This window comes from Ixodes scapularis, unplaced genomic scaffold (assembly GCF_016920785.2).
Source record: "Ixodes scapularis isolate PalLabHiFi unplaced genomic scaffold, ASM1692078v2 PGA_scaffold4__175_contigs__length_147842914, whole genome shotgun sequence".
In the NCBI taxonomy this organism is placed as follows: Eukaryota; Metazoa; Arthropoda; class Arachnida; order Ixodida; family Ixodidae; genus Ixodes; species Ixodes scapularis.
The window spans coordinates 120,311,285-120,335,338 of NW_024609879.1; the positions used below are offsets into that span (position 1 = coordinate 120,311,285).

General features: G+C 41.2%; 1 protein-coding gene across 1 annotated transcript; it reads right to left on the reverse strand.

The window, feature by feature from the left end:
• Positions 1-1,685: 1,685 nt before the first annotated feature.
• Positions 1,686-23,291, reverse strand: LOC115312000. The gene is made up of 9 exons (XM_029970860.2): positions 23,207-23,291; positions 21,438-21,479; positions 18,763-18,869; positions 13,991-14,053; positions 13,784-13,926; positions 10,040-10,065; positions 9,287-9,398; positions 4,776-4,841; positions 1,686-1,725 (listed from the first exon to the last, which is right to left on the reverse strand). The coding sequence occupies exons 1-9, from the start codon at positions 23,289-23,291 to the stop codon at positions 1,686-1,688; spliced, it is 684 nt and encodes a 227-aa protein (XP_029826720.2).
• Positions 23,292-24,054: the final 763 nt, after the last annotated feature.

Sequence of the window (24,054 nt, forward strand, 5' to 3'; positions counted from 1 at the left end):
GCGTCGTGTCATTCGCTCAGAAGGGAATTCCCACACCACAAAGACAACCATAGCAAAAACAACTGTTTTACTGGCGTCACTAGAATTATGTACTCCATTTCACCGCAAGGGCGAGCAAACGAGGAGCTACGAGAGTGAGCTTGATGCTTCAAACGAACCAGTGGTGTACGTACGCTCGTGAAGTAAAAGCGTTGTTCAGGGAAACACGTTCGTGTTTGTAACATTAACTTGGTTAAATATATGGGAAGTACAAACAAGCTTTTGGACGACATGGCTGATGCTCAAGAGAGGCTTGAAACACTCTCCACGTGGTTGTGCTTTCACCTTTTAGCTTTCGCCACAAAGAAATAACGTCGAGAAACCCACACAATGACAGCAACAGCACGCTGCATCCGCCCCGCGCAACCTTGGCTGCCGTTATGGTGGCTGCGAATTCGTGCGTCTTGGCAAATCCCCCGTCGCAATCGTTGTAATATTTTTCAAAGCGTTCGAAAGTACTAATAGATTTAAAAATACGTAAATTAAAGCAACAATATTTCTAATTGTACGAATAAAACGAATGAATAAATAATTAGGTGCCACTCTCCCAGCTAGTGGGTGTTGTGAATCCTAATAGCTGAGCAGCGATAGGCCCCCTCTTTATGGCCCACTCTTTATGTATCTCTACACTACTCCATGACTAGAGTCTCACAAGCAGGCGAACAATGTACAACAATTGCCCTGCATGTGCCCATTCTCTGCTCTCCTTTCCGCCGATGGTGGATTCAGTGATCCCAGTTCTGGGTGTAGCCCAAACCATCAGATGCCACGCCGATAAGCATCGTCGCAGAAGGATTGGCGCGCCTTGAACGAACCTTGCACTTTTAGCTGCTCTTGCCAGAGTGCATGAAGATGTCGTATTCTTCTGCTTGAATATCTAGTCCCTTCCACTCGAACCGGCGACTGTTACTTACATGACGCAGGGTGTAAAAATTGCTGTCTGTCGAAAAACTTAGCAGAGTAGTAATCGACATCTGATGACAGAATGGTGGGGAGCAGGACGTAATAAGCATATTAACCTAAATATAAAACTTTTCTCCCTACACAGGTTTATACTTTTTCTACAAAAATAACTGCGCTCGAACAAGATAGGCTAACACTTGAAAGTCATATAACATAGGGTGTCCACAACTTGTCTATACATAACACCAAAACTTGAGTTTACGAAGCAAAACTTTGCACTGTAACATGAAGATTTAAAAGAAAGTAAGAAGGAAGGTGAGCTGGTTAAAGTGAAGCATCAACGTTTTCTTTGGTTTGCATAATGTCGTTTAGGGAAAAGTTTAACCTCTTACCTTTCAGGTCAGACAGAAACCTTTTCTGAGGCTCATAAGTATATTTGTAAAAAGTTAGTTTGAACATGGGTCACGGAATTGGGCAGTGTGATTAATGCATATATTATGTTTAGTGTAGCTGGACACCGAAATTTTAAGTAAACTTTTTCTTAATGTAAGTATGCACATGGTAAACCCGCGAGAAACACAGATAGAGAGATCCATTCACAAAACCGTTAATGATCTGTTAAAAATAAAAAAAAACTGCAGAAAGTACAGATTTTACTGCGTTTTTTTTTTTAATTCAAGCCCAAGCAGTAGATATAATTGCTTTGCACACCTTCGTCTACGCGACGTGCGTCGAACCTTCTTTCAAAAGTAGTCTTCTTGCAACCTTTGTGCTACGCATTTCCTGAAATAAAAAAAAAACAAAATAAAAAATCTGTCACCAAAACATTTTTAAGATCGCTCCACTGCTGTTATAGGTTAAGCGCACTAGGTTAGCAGTGATACTAAACTACCCAAATCGATACATTTAAGGATCACATAATGAAAACCTTAGATTTAGGGCGCAGCTCTTAGGCGCCTGTTTCCGGCGTGAGCGGCATCGCCGTCATCGCAACCGCGCGTTGTGTTATTAGACGTTTGCCATAATGACGTCGTACTTGACATCACGTGGGACGTTATGAGAATGTCGTCACACGGCGCCTAAATTTGGCGATAAATTTTTATGCCAAATTTAGCGGAAAATTTCTCTGATAAATTTAGGGGAAACGTTTACCGCTACATCTAGCGGGGAAATTTTTTCGCAATATTTAGTGGGCAATTTTTTCCGCTACATTTAGTGGGGAAATTGTCCCGTTAAACTTAGCGGGGAAATTTTGACAAGAAATTCAGCGGGTAAACTTCACCGCTAAATTTAGAATCGATTTGGCAGAAAAATGTCCCCGTTATATTTAGCAGGAGAATTTACCGGGAAATTGTTTTAAAATTTCCCGGTAAATTCCCCTCCGTACTCTCCCATCCCCCACCCTACCCTTCCTCCCCCTCCTCTAGAGCTGTGCTCTCATTCGGCATTACAAAAAATTGTAAACGTTTTTCATTCTTTTTTTCTCTAAAAATACGTACCTATAGTCCGTTGCAACCTAAGAACGAAGGGCGAGGGTAAGTCGGGCCGGGGAGGAGGAAGCAGACGGAACGCTAAAGAGAGAAGGAGGTTTCCCTCTCTCTTCTCTAGCGTTCTGTCTGCTTCCTCCTCCCCGCCCCGTCTTACCCTCGCCCTTCGTTCTTAGGTTGCAACGGACTATAAGCATTTAATTTTCCTTAAGTTGAAGGTCTCACACTAAATGCTTTAAAGCACCAACAACGCTTCGATGTGCGACTTCATTACTTTACACACACAATATATATATATATTGTGAACGAAGAGGGGAGAAGGTGATTATTGAGTTTATTGCATTAAAGTTAGGGAAAGGGAAAGAGAGCTGGCGAAAAATTGGGCCAGGAGCGGGGGTCAAAGCGGGGGTCAGAGAGCTGACCAGAGAGCTGACCAGCTCTCTGACCACAGAGAGCTGGTCAGAAATTGAGTCCGCCGAAACCAGTGGCCAGGATGGTCTAATCGGTTAAGGCGTCGCCCCGGACAGGCGAAGGTTGCGGGTTCAATCCCCGCTCCTGGCCCAATTTTTCGCCAGCTCTCTTTCCCTTTCCCTAACTTTAATGCAATAAATTCAATAATCACCTTCTCCCCTCTTCGTTCTCAATATTACTACGGCTGCACTTGTCAATCTTCACTCAATCCCATTATATATATATATATATATATATATATAATTTTCATATATATATATATATATATATATAATAAGTCAAAGATGCGTTCTGTCGGAGTTACTAATTCAAAGTAACTCCGACAGTACGCATCTTTGACTTATTAAGGTTTCCCGGCCCATTGTTTTTATACATACCTTACTTCATCTATATATATATATATATATATATATATATATATATATATATATATATATATATATATATATATATATATATCAGAGTCAAGAAAGAATCGTCACGTGAAAAAGAATTAAATTCAAATTCATAAATTAGTACAAATATTCCTTTTTTATTGAGTAAAGAGGTAGCTAGTAGAGGGAGCCCCGACCATGTGAATTTTGTATATTCCTAGTGATGCTAAAAGCAAATTGGTTTGTGGTGAAATCTAAACTGTTGTTTTTGAAGAATAGAACATTTTTTAGAGGAACCAGGCAATACTAAAATTTGTACGCCATGTGCGTCTGTCCGGCCGTGCATTCCCCCAGAAAATTTTGCGTGGAAATTGACGTCACGTGACCCTATAACTTCAGGTTACTCCACGACCTAACGCAGTGACGTAACATCACTTGAGAAGCACGCGTGACGTAAGGTTGCGGGACATCTATTTTTCTGCTAAATTTAGAGGACTAAATGACGTACGTGACCTTACAACTTATGACGTCATGTAACTCTACGGCTTAACACCGTGACGTCAGTTTTTTCTCACTGAAATTGCGGGTAGCTTGAGTCATATGATTTGCCGCTAAGTGATGTCAGATCACGTGCCAGTGCGACGTCACTTCACACGGCCACGTCGCGGGATTTCAGGTCACGTGCTGTAAATTTCGCCGCTAAAGTTCAGGGTGAAATTGACGTCAATTGTTAATGTTACGCGACTTGGTCGCGTTACCTAGGGCTACGGTGCCAAGTCGTGCATGGTGTCAGATAACGCCCCGACTTAATCGATAAGTTTAACGGGAAAACGAATACACAAGAAGTTCCTCATCACCACTCCTAAACAATTGTTTAATGCCTTCTAAACGACTTAAAGCTAACAACGGCCATCCATGAAATGTGATTTTATATTTGGTTTAAATATATCAAATATCCTGGCAGGAGCAGAATATACATTAACTGAAGAGCGCGTGGGAAGCATTCACTGACAATAAAAATAATAAAACCAACTCGGGGCAAGGAACGACGAAGTTTCTTCTTTCTGTTGTCAAGCAAAATATAGCCAACTGTTTGCGCTTTCTGAACCTCTGTTTCAAATCAACTGCGTCTAGAGGCTAATCTTTATCGAGCTACGGGGCTGAGAATGTTCGGCAGGAGAAGAGGGGAGAATAGAAAGGAGGTCATATATGAAAAATGTACATGTTTCCATTTTAACAATATTTGATCATCCTTTATTTTTAACAGAGCTCACTCGACGGGCGTTTTTTCAGTAGGAAGTTGCATATATTCAATGAGCGCGAACAACGTTTGATAAGTTGTTTACTAGCTTTCTGTTTAACGTGTCTCACATGCCTGTATTTATTACCGCCTTATGTAGTGCCGCACTGGAACCCTTGAAGTATAATAAAGAAAATGAACGAAATAAAGACTTTTTACATACATAAGGCGCATTTCGAGTAAATCAAATATTACACTTACTCAAAGTAGTGCCACCGATCTGCTTCTCGCATTCTATTCCAGGTATTGTAGTTATTTATATTTAAGCTGAAAAAAATAGGTTATGCTTGTTTTATTCTAATTATATATAAGTATTTATTTCATTAATAACAAGGAACTTTCAGCGTATATGAACATTTCTAAGAAAAGGCACTGATGCTTCAGTAACGTCCTAAATTGAACGCAAGCTTCCAATTTCTAGTGGCTTTTTCTAGGTAATTGTTCGTATACCATCACAATACGTGGTTAATGCACTATTTTAAAGGGGTACTTCAACGAAATTTGAAATACACCCGTCGTGTTCAAAAATAGGCTTGATATGATCAAGGAAATTTGTAAATTACACACACGTTTGAATTTTGAGCCTGATGGCTGTATTTTTTTGTTATAAACGTGTCACTCTGGCAAGCGCTCGGAGAGTAGCCAGCGCAGAACACGCGACATCCGGCGAAGTCGTGACATAGATTGTCTCAGGAGAAACAAAGCTTCAGCGAGGCTGACGCCGACAGGGTGTCCTAGCCGTTCCAGCCACCGAAGCGGCCGAAGCTTTGCCAGCGATCGGGCCACCGTAACTAACCCCAAATGCTGCTTTTGTAGGAATTTTGAGTACAAAATACACATAAAAGAGTTCCAGTGAGAGGAGAGTTCCTCCTTCCCCTTTTTTCTCGTGGTGGCCTGAGAGCAGGCGGCATGACGACTTGTTCAAGGCATGCCACCACCTTTCAGGATTCCTAGACGGGCATTACACACGTGGTTTTAGCGACATCCACCAGGTGCCCTTTGCTGATCGTTAAATTCGTTTGAAATTTTATTTTTGTGTCTTTTTTCAGAAAGAGATAAGTGTGTGTGATGTGATACTGCTCCCTTGAACAAGTATGCACCAAGAAATGAGCGCCGAAATTTCGTTGCAATAGCCCTTCAAATGTAATTTAAGAACGCAATCGAAGTAAGACATTGAGCTTTTTCAATTATGTCCATATAACGCTGTAATATACACAGGATTGATAGTTGATGCCTCCTCCTGATATTTGCGTCAACTAAATCTAAGCAACATCAAAGAGCGTGACTGTGCTTACAAACAAAAGTGCTGAGCACGCAGGGTCAAGTGTTCTACTGGAAGCACGTGTCACGGCACGAACCGTCAGTGTGCAAATGTGAGTGTATTAAGGCCGGCATCTTCAATATATTTATGTGCATATTTAACGCGTCCTCAATCACAAAAACGGTCGTAAATCTTCTTAGTTTGGGTTTGGGTTCTGCTGTTTGCAAACTAATATTAAAAGTAGTTATTCTACCGATTGGAGGATAACTGCCTTTTAGGCGTAGTACTGATCTTATCATAAGCCGGAGTATTGAGAAGCAGCTTCCTAGATCAGAAACCAATCTGGAAACTAATTCAAGGTTCATGTTTTTTCCTTAAACATTTGGTTGTAGGCTATGTCCAACAAAGACGACGATACAAAAAAATTACAGTTCCCCCTCCCCCTTTCCCCGTCCCAGGTGGTGGGTCGCAATTACAGGTGTCTTGTTAGTGATGGAGCGAAGTTGTGCTCGGGGGCGGGTGGTAGATCTTTATCGGTTCACATGTGGAGCCTCTGACGTCTGTTGGCGGTAATCACTGGATGAAGACACAGGCCCGGAAAAGTAGGGAACGGGGCATGCTTGCTTGACAATATGTTAAGGTCCAATGTATTTGTGGAGGAAATTGTCAGCTCGGCAAGCTTGTAGCGAGGGGGTACAAACCCACACGAGATCGACAGGAGTAAATCTGGTATGGGTGTGCTGCTTGTCCTAGCGTCCTTTAGCAATGATAATGTAGTGATTGCGCAGGCGAGCTGGTGGATGTTAACCATTTTGTTCTTAGCCCGAGACTCAGGCAGGAAAAGATGAAAGTTTCGAAGTAGAAGAAAAATGAACAGTCGAAGACACGTCTCTAACACAGCTAAAGACAAGTTTATTTGGTCACCTTCTTATATACACTCCACAAAATTCACCTTCAACTTTAGCAGTTTGTTGTTGTCTTGGTGTGTGTGATTGTGCGAGCTAACGGCATACCTCGGCGCGGAAAATGAAGTTGTTCTAGAGTTTGTTTCATTCGGATGTCCTGATCACAAGAAAGATGGTGTCCAAGGTGATCAAAGCTTCGCGACCATACACTAAGTGAAAATGAGAAAGGTGCGTGGTGTACTCGAGGGCCGTATTTTATGCAAAAGTCACGAAAGGTAGTACTGTGTCCCAGTTTGTGTGGTCAGAAATAATTAACATGGAGATCATGTCAGCGAGAGTCCTGTAAAAACGTAGAAAAGAACAGACGTCCATGGTCACTTTAAAGGACTTGTGGCGCGCCATTACGGACAAGCCTATTTTGAACCATAAACCCTGCCATTTGCTCTGATGTAGCAAACCTTAATGCAGCCGCCTCAGCGTATCGAGTTAAGTGGTCGACTGCTGTGACAGTTTATCAATGGCCTTATGATAATAATTTTAATTGACCAAACAAAATATATCCCTACACGTCGGAAGGGCGTGCTCGACACACTGAACGTTGCAGCAATGCTGCAGGTGAAGTGGCGGGCTTTTTTTATGCTTGTATTTAAAGTACAACTGGACTTACTTGAAGACAAACCTCTCAAATTGGGGCGCGGAGAAGCGTTCCATAATGAGAGAGAATTTTTTTATCACTCTTTAAATATTATATGTCTGAGATTGTTTGATCATAGAACGATTGAAGAATGTTCATACACATTTTGCAAGAAACTACACAATTTAACTTTCTACGTCTTGTGAAATGTTGAGGCGCCGTCTTTTATAGGACGGGTGGTAAGTGCTTTCTAAAAAAAATATTACGGCTTAAATATATTGTGATGTTACTTCCTTCGAGTTATATACTTGGATCCTTGGACACCTCTAAAGTAATACCAGAGTCCTACAATACGCTGCTGGTCACGAAACCCACTCCGTAACGCAATGGCAGAGCTTAGTGCTCAACCGCGCGTGGCGCTAGCACCGAGAAGGGGGCGAAAAGTCTGACAACCAGAAAGTGAGTGACATCAGAATTTCGAGCCTGAGCCTACTTTGAACGAGCCACCAAGAGATCGCCGTGACTCGTCATCACATTGACAAAGTTTCTCGGTAATCTAAGCGTCTTCAGCTCTCTATTTTCGCTAAACTGATAAAATTTTATTTGTGCAACATTCTTCAAAATAATATGATTCTTCGTTCGTTTTCTTGCCTAAGAATGAATCATCAATACTGCGATCGCCTGTAAACTTCACCGCCGAGAGTAGATCTACCAAGTAGAGGCGCTTCGAACCCGCACGCTCAATCGCCCGAGTATTTTTTGCTTGCAAATTTACGTTTTTCCCCCTTCTTGAAAGCACACGAAGAAAACGCATTTGTAAGTTCTGTTATTGCTGATATATAAAGCATTGCTTGCTTACAATAATAAATAGGCAGGAGTAAAAAATGTCGGTTTAAGTGAAATTGTTTTTGAACACTACTTGTAATCGCGTAATTGGGGTGGCTGACTGGAATGGAAGGGCCACAAAAAAAAAAGATCTTTCCAAGTCAATGGTACTTCTGGTGTCGGTGTTTGCCATTCTACCAAATTTTGGCCAAAGTTTTGTTACCAGTACTGTCTTGAAGGACTCTGATATACATTCAAGTCTGACTGTTGCAACATCAAAAAACCTCATCCATGTTATTCAGGCGCTCACGAGGTTTGTCCATATGGCATCGAGATAAACTAGCGGCGTTTTTATGTTTGCGGCCAAATTTGTATACCAGAGTAAAGTCATACTCCTGCACTACAAGCGCCCATTGAGCACGTCTGCCAGTGAGGTATTTTAGGGAAGAAAACCAACATAGATGGCGCTGTTCTGTAACCAGGTATGACCGAGTTATGTGAACTACCGAAATAACAGCTAGTCATTTGTTTTCAATAATGATGTCATTTTGTTCGGCGCAAAGAGCTTTTGACTTGCAGACGTTATAACGTATTTTCTATTATTTTTAGGATTATGATTCGTATTAAAAACAGTTGACTTTCGCGATATTGAATATGAAAATAATAAACCTGCTGACTCATCCACCTTAATTTTATAAACTGTAGAAAAAAAAACTGGATGTAAATAATTTAAAATTACAGTTCAAGCAATTTTACACTGCAGCAAACTAAATACATACACATGGCCGTACTCTGTCGTCAAATAATTAAGTAAGCAAAAAGGCACTTTGAGGTATTTTTAGTAGAAAACATAAGTATTCAAATGTCATGTTGTACATCTCTCACGTTCTGTTTCGGTCATGCAAGTTACTTTACAGTTTATTTAGATATCAAACGATAGTAATAAAGAGACTGTATACATCGAAGGCAATAAAAACTGACGTGTATATGAAAATTCCTCGTCCGTGGCACAACGGTATGAAAAAGTAACCAAAGAGTTTGAAATATTGGTCTAAGGCACATCTATTAATTATTGAAGAAACCGTACCTGTTTAAAATCACCTGACCCAAACGATCGCCTGTATCTTTAACCAACTCCTTCTTGTATGTTAAAAATATTGGCACAACGTCATGACAAAGCGGCTCGTATGAACCAAAACCTTGAAAAGATAGGCAACATACAAGAAGTCATGAATGGAGTATTGCACTGAGTTTTTTTCCCATAAATCTTAAATATATTTTCCTACAATTAAAATTAAACCTTTCTCTCAAGATGATTTAGATTGTATGAATCAAATTCAAAGTAATTTGTCTTAATGTTTAAGTATCTAATTTCTCAGAAGCGTTTAAGGAAAAGGTGAGAAGCACAGCAGATAAATGATGATCACTAGAAAGTAGTCACTCAATCATCGCAAGTTAACATCTCAATATTTTTAGCAGTGAAAAAATAAAAAAAGTTATTGAATATGCACTAGGTGTTCACTGCGGAATTCTGTCCCATCCTGCATGCAAACATCTTGCATTTGTTTTGACTGAATATCGAAACCACAAATGATTCTGTGTTGGGTGCTTCACTCTAATCATATTTAAAATGAAAATCGCAGGCATTTTATAAAAGATTTATATCCTAAACTACGGCTTTCTTCACAAAATATGGTCATTGGGTCCGGCAGATTCGTGCTCTGATTACCTAGAAACACTCTATAATGCTCTTTAAAGCCTCCATTTATATTTCTCGTTTTTTATCTCCATTCTAGATATATATTATAAATAGTGCACTGATATGTCTAAATGTACTCACCCAAAGTATAGAGGGTCAGAGGTACTCTGAAAATGAGCATGGTGTAATATTCACAGAGCTATACACAACTGAAATTGTTAGAATAAAATAATGTGTGTCTTGGTTGAGCCCTCTCTGATGCAGTTCTGTTCTTAAAGTTTATTATTGATAAACATATAACCGCCAATTTCCTCGCTCATTATAAATGCATCAATAAACGTACGCATTTCCCGGCATATATGCCTTCAACCTGCTCATCTATAAATTTTCAATATATAATATTTCGCTTACAACAAATTCGGTGGCTTTTGAGACCAGATGTTATAACAGACAGGTTATCATTGATGTGTTTGAAAACAAAACTTTTCAAGGCGACCTTCGACTGTGTTGCATGATGGCAATAACGATAAAGACTCTACAGTTTGTCGGAGTAATATCCCACACTGGATCCAAAACACTGAGGAAAGACTAGATATGAATGTAGGGACACAATTTGCTCTTTTGCAAGACGACATCAAAATCAAATACCACAAGGAACGAAAGGTACCATATGATGTTTGGAGTTCAGTTTTCGTCAGAATGACTGAACCGGGATGTCCCTAAATGCTGCTGAAGAAAAACAATAACAATTTTTTAAAGGGCCTAATTTTTTGTTTTGTATTTCCACCGAAAGAGTTTTTTTTTTTTTTTAATATTTACGTTGTTAGAAAAAATTAGTTGGAAATTACGGCAGGCTCTAAGTCCCGTCCAAAAGATCAGCGGCCCCGCCCATTACTACTGGATTGGTTTGGCTGTTCGACCGAACCAGCTAAGAAGGCTAGTGTCTCTCTTTCGCGATATCCGGTACGTCTAGTCGGGTCTGACACCCCATGCTACTCGTGCAAGCAGACGTGCGGCAGCCACAGGCATAGTCTGTTATGGTCTGTCGTCGTCCGCTGTGCCCGTGAGACGCGGACACGAAAGCTGCACGACGGCGTCCGTTTTCGCCTCCGTCCGTCTGCTATTTCGGCCCCGTCTGAACCCTTCTGCAACGTTAAGAAGACCCGACCATGAAAGCGGCGTTCTAGCGTTCTATCATGCACGGGAAACGGTTCAATACAAGCGTCCGTCAGCGTCTATCGATGCGCGGTAAAAGGTGGCCGAGAGGATTAAACAAAATTACCAAAATAAATATGTTGTATTTCAAGCTTTAGTGTTCTTGATATTTTTTAACCTACCCACCGCCATTACGCTGGGTGAGCTTTGTGACGGGCAATTCAAACGCGACGTAAAAATATTCGCCTTTGTAGGCCAGGTGGACTGAAAAGGTTGAGAGATACTTGCTTTCTGAAGCGATGTGACGCGTACATAAACAAATTAACACCCGACTGCCTCCATTCAAATGGCTCGCAAATTCCTGCCTGTGTAGGTAGGAGGCATCTCCCCGGTATTAAACCGTTGTTGCAATCAAAACCTTTTCACAATTCAGAGAGCAGCGGGGCCGCTTTTACGGGAACCAACACCTTTATTAAACAACAATTAACACTTGCAAAGGAACAAATCAAGCCAGATGAAGCAGCATAGTTGACGTGGGACGCAAGGCTTAGGACAGTCCCGGTACTTACTCAAGCACCCACCCGCACAAAGTTCCGAAGGCGTGGGACGCTAGGCCTAGCCCAGTCCTGCTATGAACCCAAGCACCTGCACAGCGCTTCCGAACGCGCGTACATGTGACAGTTGTTTGATGCCAACTAGGTCGGTTGAGGAGATATCGCTCTAAAAATATTGGCGAACTAGAACGACTCGCACTCGTACAAATAAACGAGCTCAACGAGCTACGGTCGTTGAGTACTCCACAAACTCAGCCATGTTTGTTATCGTTTGAAGCTGAAGCGTAAAGGCAATCTCGGAATATATTTTGAAGACAATAATGTAATATTTATACATTTTGTTTACAAAATATGAATATATTGTCAATATAAATACTATTACGGCATTCGGAAACAATCTTACAACAAATATTTCACGTCAATTTCTCCAAGCATTACACAATTAAATGCAGCGCTAAAGACGGGGACAAGTAAAAGACATAGACATTGGCAATTAATTGTTGCTTTCTTTCGGCTTCTTTAGTGTTCATTCTCATTTCGAATATGCTCTTGAACTTCTGCTTTCTTCCTTTCAATCTTGACTAAATATCAGTTATGGGTCAGTGCTTGTGCATGTCCGTGTCTTTTACTTGCCCTCGTCTTTAGCGCTACTTTTAATTATGTAATGTATAACCGACTAGCCCGTCATATGATCTTAGTAGAATTATCTCCAAACAATGAGAGCCAGGAAAAGGTTCTTAGTTTTGTAAGCACCAGGCGAGGCCACAAAATTACGCCCACAAAAATGCATCAAACGATGTAAATATTTAAAAAAATTTGGGGGGGGGGGGGGCGGAATTTACAAGCAGACGTGTTAAGTCTTTTAACTTTTGTTTCTCACTCGTCAGTCAGATCGTGCAGGGGAGCAGAAGAAACTTTTACTTTTTATCATTTTCAAACATGCTATTTTTTGCATGGGGGAAATACGACAGTAGGCGATGTATCTAAGGACATGACAGCAAGGTTGAGATAAACAAAGAGAAGTGTCATATTATTAATTTCTTCGTTCAGGTTGGCGTACAGCACTGCTCATTTGCAGGATTGCATTAACGTTTCAGTGGGTGTCAATGTCTGTTGTTTGCAATCAGGGAGGACATTTATAACATTAAATTAAATATTTTCCAAGCAAACATGTCTAGAAGTCCAACGTGCAACCACAAAAGTTTCTGAAGAAAAAAAAACCCCAAAAAACTGCTTCCATTTTAGTTGGGGATGCAACTTCGCTAAGTAGGAAACAAAGCAGGCACGCTTGAAGAAACCTATGAAGGTGCATCCTACGAGTTCATAACAGCGATATATAACTTGGGCAGACGTGGTTATTTTTGTGAACTTAACGAACACGCTTGTCGACTCATATAACGCGGACCCTATTCTTTTAATTGGACATACTTTTTATTTAAAAGCTTAAAATACAATCTGAAACTATATGTGAGAGAGCACGCAAACTAAGCTACTTAGATGTAAAAAAAATGGAAGAGGTTACACCATTATCTATATAAAAAAAGCTTTATTTGTAATTTTAATGTAGGTATTTTCGAACGTCACAGTTTATATAGTTTTTGCATATTTATTAAAAAGAGCAAGCAAGCTGGTTGTTCATTCTGAAATATGCATATAATATGCAGTAATATCAAACAGATTTATGGAGAATCCTGTGGAATGATGTATAAATATGTCATATTGTCTTTGTTATTTGTAATTGTATCATGAATGTATGGGTTTGGGTGTAGACTTCATTCACAGTTCACACAAATAATACAAATGCTGTAAACCAGCAACTGCTTTCGAGCGTACTATGCGTGAGAATGGAAACTAAGTTAAGACGAATAGCTCAAGAAAAAAAGAATGATGCTTTTTCTCTACAACAGCCACCATATTTTCTACATATCACAGTATTGAGTACACTAAAAATACTCTCTGGTGAAAAACTATTTTTCGTTATGGGGATGTCTTGCCCAGTTAAGGCGTCATACCTGTTTTTAATGGTAAATTTTATTTAATATCATACTTAATTTGTACAAGATAAACAAAAAGCTTTACTGACAAAGGGTTACCCTTAGATATTGGAATTATGGACCAAGGTGAAAGATCGTTGGTTTATTTCGAAACAGTTACTTTCAATTACTGCCATACTCACTTTGTAACAAGGATGACAATATCAGGGTTATACTTTGTGTGATTTTTTATATCTTCTTTTAGGTATCTCAGAACCTCAAAGGGACTAACATAACCATTTTTGCTTCTCCACTTTTCTATTCTTGTCGACTGCGTGCTAGTAGCCTAAGTGGGAAGAGGTATAGCTATTTGATTAAAAAATCACACGTTATGTATTGCATTCACTTACTTGTGCGACAGTCGTATTTTCAAGTCTTATGTTTACCTTATACTCCTGCAGCCATTCGTTTGCCTGCGGAAACATTAATTTTTATGATCAAGCGAACGAACATATGAATCAACATTAAACAAAATTCGTTACAGATGTACATAAATCGTTTCAAAGAAAAAGGATGGTACTATTCATTTCCCAAAACTCCCACCCTACATAAGGGCTGGCTAGCATTACATTGCCTCTAAATAAGATATATTGACAGACTCAAGTTATGAGATAGTTAAAATTAGAGAATATTCGTTTGCGTTGTTTTATTTCTATGTTTACAGTGGCTTAAATGAAATTAAACGAAACGAAGTTTTCAGGTAGAGAGCTTTGAGCGAAGAACCTCTAAAGCAACTTAATGTGTTTGAATATATTTTGTCTATGGAATAACCTAACAAAACATAGTGAGAATAGTTCTATCTTTCTCGGAATTATTATTAATGCTTAGGTTGTCATAATAACTAAAAATATACGATAAAGTTAACACCTGTTCAAAATAACTTTGTCACATTGAAAATTGCCTAAGAAAAAAAGGAAAACTCCTCCCCAAAAGTTTCGAATCACTTATTTGCAACAACACATCTTGTGCTGACACAACCCCCCCCCCCCCCCCCCCCCCCCCGTTTTCGCAATGTTACAAGTTATTTTTATAACGCAAAAACTTTTCATTGATGGGCCTGTTCTTGTTAGCCTTCAAGGTTTTAAGCCTGGAGGCACGTTCTACGTCTGATGGGTGAGGGGTCACACTAAGGTTCGCGCTTCAATATTAAATCACTAAGTTCTAGGTCAGCTGTCAGTCACTAAGTTTTTTTAAAACTTTAGAGTACAGCGAGCTGGCTTAAGATAGACAAGGTAGACAGGGGAGAAAAAGGGGGCGGGAGGCTGGAGGATTGTGACTTTGCTTTGGTATCCATGGTTGCCTTTGTCCTTTCGTTGCTAGTTCCTAGTTTCTTCGTGGGTTCTTTAGTTGTGTTCATCATTCTGTGTGTATTTCTGTTTGCTTTTAGTTTTTAGTTTCTTCGTGTTTTTTTATTTTGTTTTTAACGCTCAGTTTGTACTCCTGCTAGGTCTTTGGAATATTTCATAATGTCTTGGACTACTACAATTTTGACTGAGTTTGGAGTCGTGTGCTGTCCGTCCCCTTTTTTCCCCCTTTTCCTGCGTTACTATGACTATGTCATCTTTGTGCCCCGAAAGCGGAGGTTTGGAATGACGGGCCCTATCTTCGGAATTGACGAACCAGGCCGATGGGCGAGGAATTTACGTGGCGCTCCTGTCGGGGCTCCTCTTTTTAAACATGATAATTTTTGTTTAGATTTTATATGATTTGATTGCTCAGTTCTGCCTAGTTTTGCTTATAAATCGCGAAGCAGGGGACAATGAAGTGAAAACTCAGAACAAGTGTCTCTTTATAATGACTTCAGAATGAAGGCTTGGTGAATTGTTTTATCCACCTTAGCGAGCAATATAGGGTTGAATAATATTTTGGTTTTAATTAAGCCTGGGTGCTTATATTGTAGCTATTTCGACTTAAATACAAAAGATTGTTGTTGTTACACTTTATTAAGATAAAGATGGCGCGACGGCCTGGAGGGGACGGTTTTCAGGGAGGATTAAAGAAAACGAAAATTAAGGTTATATTTTTAGGTCAATGCCCGTCGCGCGCGGAAAGTCCCAGAGTGACAAGGAAACAGCGCACCCTCAAAACAAGCACTCTAAGCTTTCATGCACACAAAAGAAAGAGCCACTTACACAGCGGTGACTGACAACTCTACGTTATATCTACAATTTTCGTTTTCGTCTTTCTTTGTGGACTAGGGTTTCTATGGTAAAAAATTGCCCGTTTGTTTTTTCTTCTTTTTCCTGTGTTTTTGTAATAGGAAGCAAAACCATAAAATTATGGTATGGCTAAGTACTCTAGTTTTTTGTTGGATAACATTATGGAAGAAGTACTGACACATCTCTCCTTTTGCCTGGCAATGTTCTCTGCTTCCATGCTTTCTCTTGTCAGCTTGTCGTAGTTCCTGCCTAACACTGTGCATTTCTCCAGCTGCGCTGAGCAGCCACAGTCTCGGCAGCGAATTCCCAGGTGTCCGGAATTCTAGTTGGTGATAGTGCAGTTGTGCTCACGAAGGCGATCGTTGACGCACCGTCCGGTCTGTCCTACGTATTGTCGTCCACAGGATAGAGTGAAGGAGTAGACCACCTTTTCGGTACACTGTACGGTGCGTCAACGATCGCCTTCGTGAGCACAGCTGCACTATCACCAACAAGAACTCCGGACACCTGGGAATTCACTGCCGAGACTGTAGCTGCTCAGCGCAGCTGGAGAAATGTACAGTGTCAGGCAGGAACTACGACAAGCTGACAAGAGAAATTATGGAAGCAGAGAACATTGCGAGGCAAAAGGTGAGAGAGATGTGTCAGCACTCCTTCCATAATGTTATCCAACAAAGAACTAGAGTACTTAGCCATACAATAATTTTATGGTTTAGCTTCCTATTACAAAAATACAGGAAAAAAAAGGAAGAAGAAAACGGCAATTTTTGACCATAGAAACCATAGTCCACAAAGAAAGACGAAAACGAAAATTGTAAATATAACGTAGACTTGTCAGTCAGCACTGTGTAAGTGGCTCTTTTTTTTGTGTGCATGAAAGCTTAGAGTGCTTGTTTTGGGGGTGCGCTGTTTCCTTATCACTCATGAACAACCAACTTGCCCGAACCTTCGTTTTAAGAGGTCCCAGAGGAACAGCAGCGTCTCTTTCGCACAGGCACTACTCTTGGGGTTAATCCAGTCCTCGTAGGCGCGAACATTGGGGTCTAGAAAACATCTCCGTTCAGTTGGGAGCCCCGCGCACTCCCACAGTAGATGTCGGACCGTAGGGGGAACGCCTGCAGACAATGTAGAGCAGGTCACCACCGGGCTGGGAACCTCTGTTGACTGCGCTGACGCGGAGTGGGAACTCGTGTGTGAGGTGGATGTACCGCCTGGGTACATCCACCTCACCTCACCTACACCCCCAAGAGAGGAACGCCAGGCGGGCGCCCTCTCTTGGGGGTGTAGGTTCTCCATCGGGCTAGGACGTCTTCAGTAAGAGCGGCCCCGGTGCGTGATTTATGAATGAGCACTTGTGCACCTTTAGGCAGACCTCTCGATAGGGGTGAAGGGTTGGCTGAGGTCTGCTCCTTGAGACTAAGGCGATCTGCCTTCTTGGCTGCGGCCTTTTTTCCCCAGGGATCGGGTTGAGTAGTGCGGGGTGGGACCGAAATATCCGGGTCGGAGCAGATACTTGACTGCGCGCTCGCTCACGCATGAGCGGCCTTACTGCCTTGGCCGCCCGCGTGTCCCGGTACCCAATCCACCCGCACTTCTATGTTGTGGGTGGAGAGCAGCTCAGCGCATAGGGTCTTAATGCGCTGGCAGAGGGAGCCCTTACGGGGTGTGGTCACAAGCCTAGTGATGGCCTCTCTGCTGTCCGTATAAACCAGAAGCCGGATGGGTTCAGGGGAGCTGGCTTGAGGTCTGTTGGGTTTTAGATGGGCTAGTGTCAGAGGGATGGAATCTAGTTAATGGCGACAGGTGGTGGGGTCTTGTGCGTAGTGGTATGTCTCGGCATGCGCGTCAGTGCCGGTGACCCACGGAAGGGTGGCTCGTTGGGTGGCTTCACACCAGGCAATGTCGGTAAAGGTAGCTATTGGTGTTGTCTTTGCGGTCGGCTAGGGATGCTTTTTCCTCTCGATGCTCTTCCCGGCTGGTTCTGAGGGTGAGAGGCTTGGGGAGACGCACCATGAAGTCTTCCCATGGAGGGACACTCTTGAGGATTGGGCCTCGCGGCTTCCGTGGAGAACGGCGAGGTACTTGGTGTTGGTGAGTCAGGAGCAGCTGTCCAGCCACAGAGGATAACCGTCGGCAGAGGTGGCCCGCGTTGCGAGTGTCAATTATCGCTTGGGTGGGAGGAAAGTCGGTATAGTGGTGCAGATCTTCCGTAAGAGCATGATGGGAGAGGCCCGTTAATGGCACGGAGGCACGCGCGGTGGAGTACTTCCAATTGGGAGATTTGCGCTTTTGTGAGGTCAGCCCCAAGCAGCTCCGTAGCAGGCCTTGGATGTCAATACTGCCCGTGTGAGGATACGAATAGTGCGGGTACCTGCGCCCCCGAAATGCGTGGCGATGCGTCGGATGAGATGGAGATGCTGTTTCCACGAAGCCATGAAGTTGGCTGAGCCATTCCAGGGCGCCTCCTTCTTCGTGAAAGGGAACTCCGAGAATGCGGATCCAGCGCTCCTCTGGTCGGTGGATTATAACAAATTTCCCGGTAATAATAAAGAACTTTCCCGGTACGACTCTACGATAGTTTTGGGGTAAGCGGCTTTTGTAGGGTGTCTTGTGACTATTGGTGGAACAAATCGTACAATAAAATTACCCATTCTATATGCGAAATACCACCTCAATAACTAGACACGTTTCATAATGCTTTGCGCGTATCTTAATTTTGACGATAAATTTGTATATGCACCTTTATTGACGCCATTACAAATAAAGTTGTTTCACAAGTGAATATTTGTGGAGTACTGGATAGGCCGGCTATTCGGTGCAGGTATCAAAATAAAAATATTTGTATTTAGCTTAATTTAATTATCACAACACTCGAACCGGTTTCTTGCGCCGTTCAAACTGAAAACAACGTTTTAAATACTTCAGTTACAATTTTAGTCTGACAACACCGCAAGGCAATTTACCTGTCTTAGGAGTTCACTTTGCCAGTAATGAAAATCAGGCTCCAATTTGACCTCAGATGTAATATTAAATCCATGCACAATGTAACCAATTGTAACAACCGGTTTTCCTGCGTAGAAAAAAAATGCAAGTCAACTTCGAAATATAAATTGTTAGGGAACCTTGCCACACTTTAGCAACCCAGCATCACACTCTATGAGAAACACGCTTACAGTCTATAAATACAGCTCTGTGCATTAATTATCATCCCTCGCCTTTGATCATGTAGCCTACACGAATATAAACACTCGCACTTTAAGTTCGTCTATAACGTCCTAAATCTGATTTAGTTTTTTTGCTTCTCCTTTTTACTATTAAAACCTAAAAAAAAATTATTTTCAGGAAAAACAAACTGGTCGAGCTCCCAGTGTTTATCAAAACACAGATAACCCCAACATTACTCTAGCTTCCTAAATGTTACTTTCTACCTTTCTCGAAGTTTTGATAAATCGTACCGTTCCTAATCAGTTGGACTGATGGCTAGCCAGCAAACGCATTGTTGGCGGTCCGACTCGGCCCGGTTCGAACTCGGGCCAAATCTTTTTTTCATAACTAGCTACTTTTTTTTTTGGAAAATTTCAATCCATTTGATATTTTCTTCTAGTGTTTTGATTCGGAACGTTCTTGAAGGTACATCATGCATAAGAGCAGTACTAACTCGGGCTGGGCAATTCATTCAATAACCTTCCCATCAATCGAATAACGCTTTAATCTCGATAACAAAATTTAACAGTTTAGTTTCGAACTTGCAACCGGAAAAGCCATGACAAATATTTAAACAAAAATTGCTTTTTAATTTCCTTCTGCAACCACTACCGTGCTCGCCGAAACAAACTCACAAACAAGAACAACACTAGTCTTGGTTGAGGCAGGGCTGGTTCCAGAGAAGGCCGCGTTCAATTTACGAAAAGCCCATCACCTTTTCTAGTCGTCCGCGACACACAGGAGAGCGGTGTCCAGCTAGTCCAACGCAGACAGGGCGCTCCTCAAAGACATCTGGTTGCCGGCAGCCGGAGAGCGACTAAGTCCCGTAGCTTCACTTTCACTTGTCTGTCTGCGCACCCGGTCAGTGCTATATATGACCGGGTTTATCCCTCGCTCCTCTGCCATAGAGGGCTACCACTCTGAGGCGTTATAGGCAACAATTAGAAAGATATTTTTTTTAATAATTCGTCGTTGAAGTTGAACTACCAACGTTGTCAATCCTCTCAAAACAGGCGACTTTCACAATGGGCCAGCCGTGCGCCGTGCCACTGAAAAGCGACGGGCCACAGTGTCGACTGGCTAGCGAAATAGCCTGGGTTTCGTTACACAGCCGACGTGAGGAACGGCGAACTGGAGTGGGGATGGCGGTCTTTCTCGGTTCTGAAGTCGTCTAGTTCATTAAAATTGGCATATCTCCTGGTTCAAAGTCTCTTCAGATTTTTTGTAGTGCAACAAGGTGATTGGTAAGAAGCAAGAAACTCGATCGTTCATAGTCACGTCGAAGAATACCAGAAAACTCTCACTATGGCTTCGCCGGAAAATATTAAATAATATATAAATATATTTAGACTGTACACGACTGCACATGTCCATCACAAGCACAAAATCCATATTGTGGCGTTTATATAAAAAAGTCGTATTTGGCGCCAACCATATACAAAGAAACAAAAACGATAGCTGTAGCACGGTCGCGTAATGCGGGTGGAAGGGTGTCGTCACATACTTGAGGACGGATGTGCAACATGTTTAATTTTCACAGCCGTCGTGTTTGGCGTCGGGAATGCCACTGAGTACCGCCACCAGTGTGATACGCGAAGGAAGTGGGTAAGCGCGGCGGAAGTTTCTAAAAGCATCACACTTTACGCGTGGCAACTGGATATGGGAAAGTGTGATTTCGCAGTAATGTTTGAAAACAAGTCTTTTAAGCAGACGACACGAAGAGTCTCCTTTCGTCGCGCCATTCTTGGCAAGACGCCAGAGCTGCCCTCTTCGCTCTCATCGCGTGGCACGGCCGACGGGAATTCCCGACTTCCCTTTCCTCGGCCCAAAAGGCGAGAGAAAGAAAGATTTTCCATTTTTCGCGCGTGCGGCGACAGCCGACGAGGTCAACATCTCTGCCAAGTGTCGTCCCGGAAAGTTATCGCTTAAAAAAACTACATAAAATGTGCTCTTGCATTTTTGTCACTATTATGCCTGGCATTAACGCGATCGACCAATTAATCAACTAATTAATAGATTAAAGATTGCCGATTAATGATTTTAACATTTTTAATTGATGCCCAGCCATAGTGGTAATGAGCTGCTTTGAGACAGTCGCCCATTCATCCCTGACGCCCGTCGCATCTTTCACTTTAATGTTTTATACACCAGGTTCACCTGACTAGAAGTTTATTTTGAAGTTCTAAATTAATATTTTTTAATTAGTGCCAATATGGAAACACCGTACCCACATTCTTAATGATTTTAACGGTGTTGACATAAATTGACATTTAAATACTATTTTTTTCTACTTCTAGTTGTATTGCATGATCTAAAGCCAATTTTGTTTTGTCCCATTATAACTTTCAAAACCTCAAAGAATGTGCACTGAATATGAACGTAGCCGACATTATGGTTGATGAACTTAAGTGTGTTTATGATCTACGTGTTTCACCTGGTGTGTGGCATTTCCTTGTTTTCGCTTGCTTCGTGGCTCCTGTGGAGAATGTAAGGAAGAATAACGGTGACATCTCTGCTTTACAAAGAAGCTAATATCTGGGCTTTAGTTAGCTATATAATCCATATTGAGTTTCCATGTTAACATGACGTATACGAGCTTGCTGTAAAAATTATTACCAGTTATTCTATCTACAATTAAACGCATTGTCCCCGCAAAACATCTTAATCATCTTCATTATCCGGATTGGCACCCTGAAGAGATGAGATCAGTTCTAACAAACACGTTGCGATGTCGTAAACATTTCAAATTGGCATACTATAATTTCCATTTATGTAAAACGTTTTCCGTCTAGTGTATTATAAATTGTTTTAGAAGTGTGCTAAGCTGCTGCACCTTGGCTCAGTACAGCCGCTTAAAATGTGGTCTTATGCATTTTTGTCATTAAGGCCGACATAATCACACCATCTACGGCAATAAGAATAGCTGACTGATTAGGAAATACTCAGAGTGAGACTGAAGTTGTCAAGTGATACTCAAAAATGTAGTTGCTTTTTATTCTTGCAGTAAAGCTAGAGTTTATACTACCTTAATAGGTAAGCATGTATGAAAGGATAAAACATCGAGGACGGGACGGAAAGAGAACTTCTTTCTTTGTATTTCCTTCCCCGTCCTCAACGTTGAATACATTAATATATACATATCTATTCAGCAACACGCTCGTCTTCAATAATTCCCTCAATTTCCATTCCAGCAGTTAATTATCAAGCTGAGTATTGTACGTTTTTGTAATACTGGTACAAAACTTTTAATAAAAATGTTCAAGCCCAAGTTATAAGCCGCATTTAATAATTCAAAGGTATCACTCGCTTTCGTAATTGCATATATTGTTCTTAGATTCGGCGACGAAATTATTCATATTTTTCGTTCAAAATGAGCTGGAAACTTCGTTTTCATATATCTCAAATACACCTTCGATCTAAATTTCTATCATGTGACTTTTTTATGCCAATATAACTGCTGGTGCAATGGTCAATTTACACAGACCGAGCCTTGGAAAGATTTCAATATTTCACATTTCTTAAAAAATAATCTGCTTAAATTGCGACTTCTTTTACAAAATAATTATTAGTTTTATTAAATATGTGCTCAATGAAACAATTATTTGAACTTGAGTTGAATTTAATGAATTCAATAATTAATTATTTAAACGGTTTAATTAAAACAATTAATTGTGACGGATACACTCTCTGTTTATCAATATTGAAAATGCCGAACTTGATATACAGGACTGTTTCAGAGAACTCAAGTCAAGTCGCTCCTGCGAAAACTACTCATCGCAACGAAAAAAGGCTTGTGGCGTTTTGGTCCGGGGCCAGGGGCCCATTTATAAAAATTATTCAAGTCCGGGATAATTAAGTTGTTAAATATATTTGCGTAATTAACTTTTTAATATTGTGTTTAAGGGCACGGTTTAAATTAGGAAATTGCTCAGCATCATCAAAAAACACTAAATCAACAAATTGCAGAACGATAGAAGGCACGCGAAGCAATTTACGGCTTTCTGAAAAACCGCACAAAATCGACGGGTTTTTCAGTTTTGGTTTGCTATCGGAGCGCATCTCACCCCCGGCGGCACCGCGCCCCGTGGAGAGATAGTGCAACCAGCCTCTGCTGCGTCGCGCAATGACAGTGGAGCAGAGATTGGTTACATATTCCGTTATGAATGAACGCCGTTTCCAAATTGATGAGCACAAAATACCCACCTGAAATTTCGTTAGGAATAGCCAGGTCCTCAAGCGCAACGAACGAGAATAATGCAAACAGCGGCGCCGTTATCAAAACTTTCATTTCAAACTCTTGGATCGGTAGACGGACACAAAATATAGCTTTACTATACGAACACCCATTCACTTTAGAGTAAACTGGAAGACCGCAACCTCTTCGGTTGCCAAAACAGTAGAATTCTGAAGCAGCTGTGCTTTGTGACGTATATTCAAGGTTATGTCTGGTTCACTGCCTGCTGGTAGGAAACGCCATATGACATTTACCTTTGGCGGAAAGAGTTTGATAAAAGTAGAGGTGTAGCGAGTTGCCTTTAGAAAGGGGAGAATAAACTCTGATGCATTCACTTGTTTGTTTTATTTCTGTTTACCAGGAAATGTTGGGGGCAACGCCATGTTTTGACATTACAAGCACAGCGGCTTGTAATGTCAAGCCGCTGTGCTTGTTACTGTACGGATGTGGGAAAAGCCACATGCGTACATGTTACTGTACGCATGTGGGCAAAGCAAAAAACTCTTCTGGGTGGACTTTTCACGTTTAGTGAATACGAGCCAACTCCATCTTTTACGCTTTTTTATTACGCCATTGACGTGAGTGCTGTCTAACATTTATCGGAAAAGTTAACTTACTTACAAAAATTAGATATACATTTAACATTTATATCAGCGGACAAATAAAACGCGATGGCTTCTGCGGTGTTTTAATATTAAAATATATATATTCGCATATTTAACTATATGTTTGTGAAGACATGTTTCATACTGAAGTATTTGTTTTAATAAAAAGATGGTAATTTAAATTTATACACATTGAGATATAAACGATCATG

What these genes read in the sequence shown, in the direction of transcription:
- LOC115312000 (XM_029970860.2), bottom strand. Translation starts at nt 23,291, where the DNA reads ATGAAAGTTTTGATAACGGCGCCGCTGTTTGCATTATTCTCGTTCGTT. An exon ending in TATTCCTAACGAAATTTCAG is followed by an intron (nt 21,480 to 23,206) that starts GTGGGTATTTTG and finishes CATTCTCCACAG; the next exon opens with GAGCCACGAAGCAAGCGAAA. An exon ending in GGTCAGGTGATTTTAAACAG is followed by an intron (nt 4,842 to 9,286) that starts GTACGGTTTCTT and finishes TATTTTTTTCAG; the next exon opens with CTTAAATATAAATAACTACA.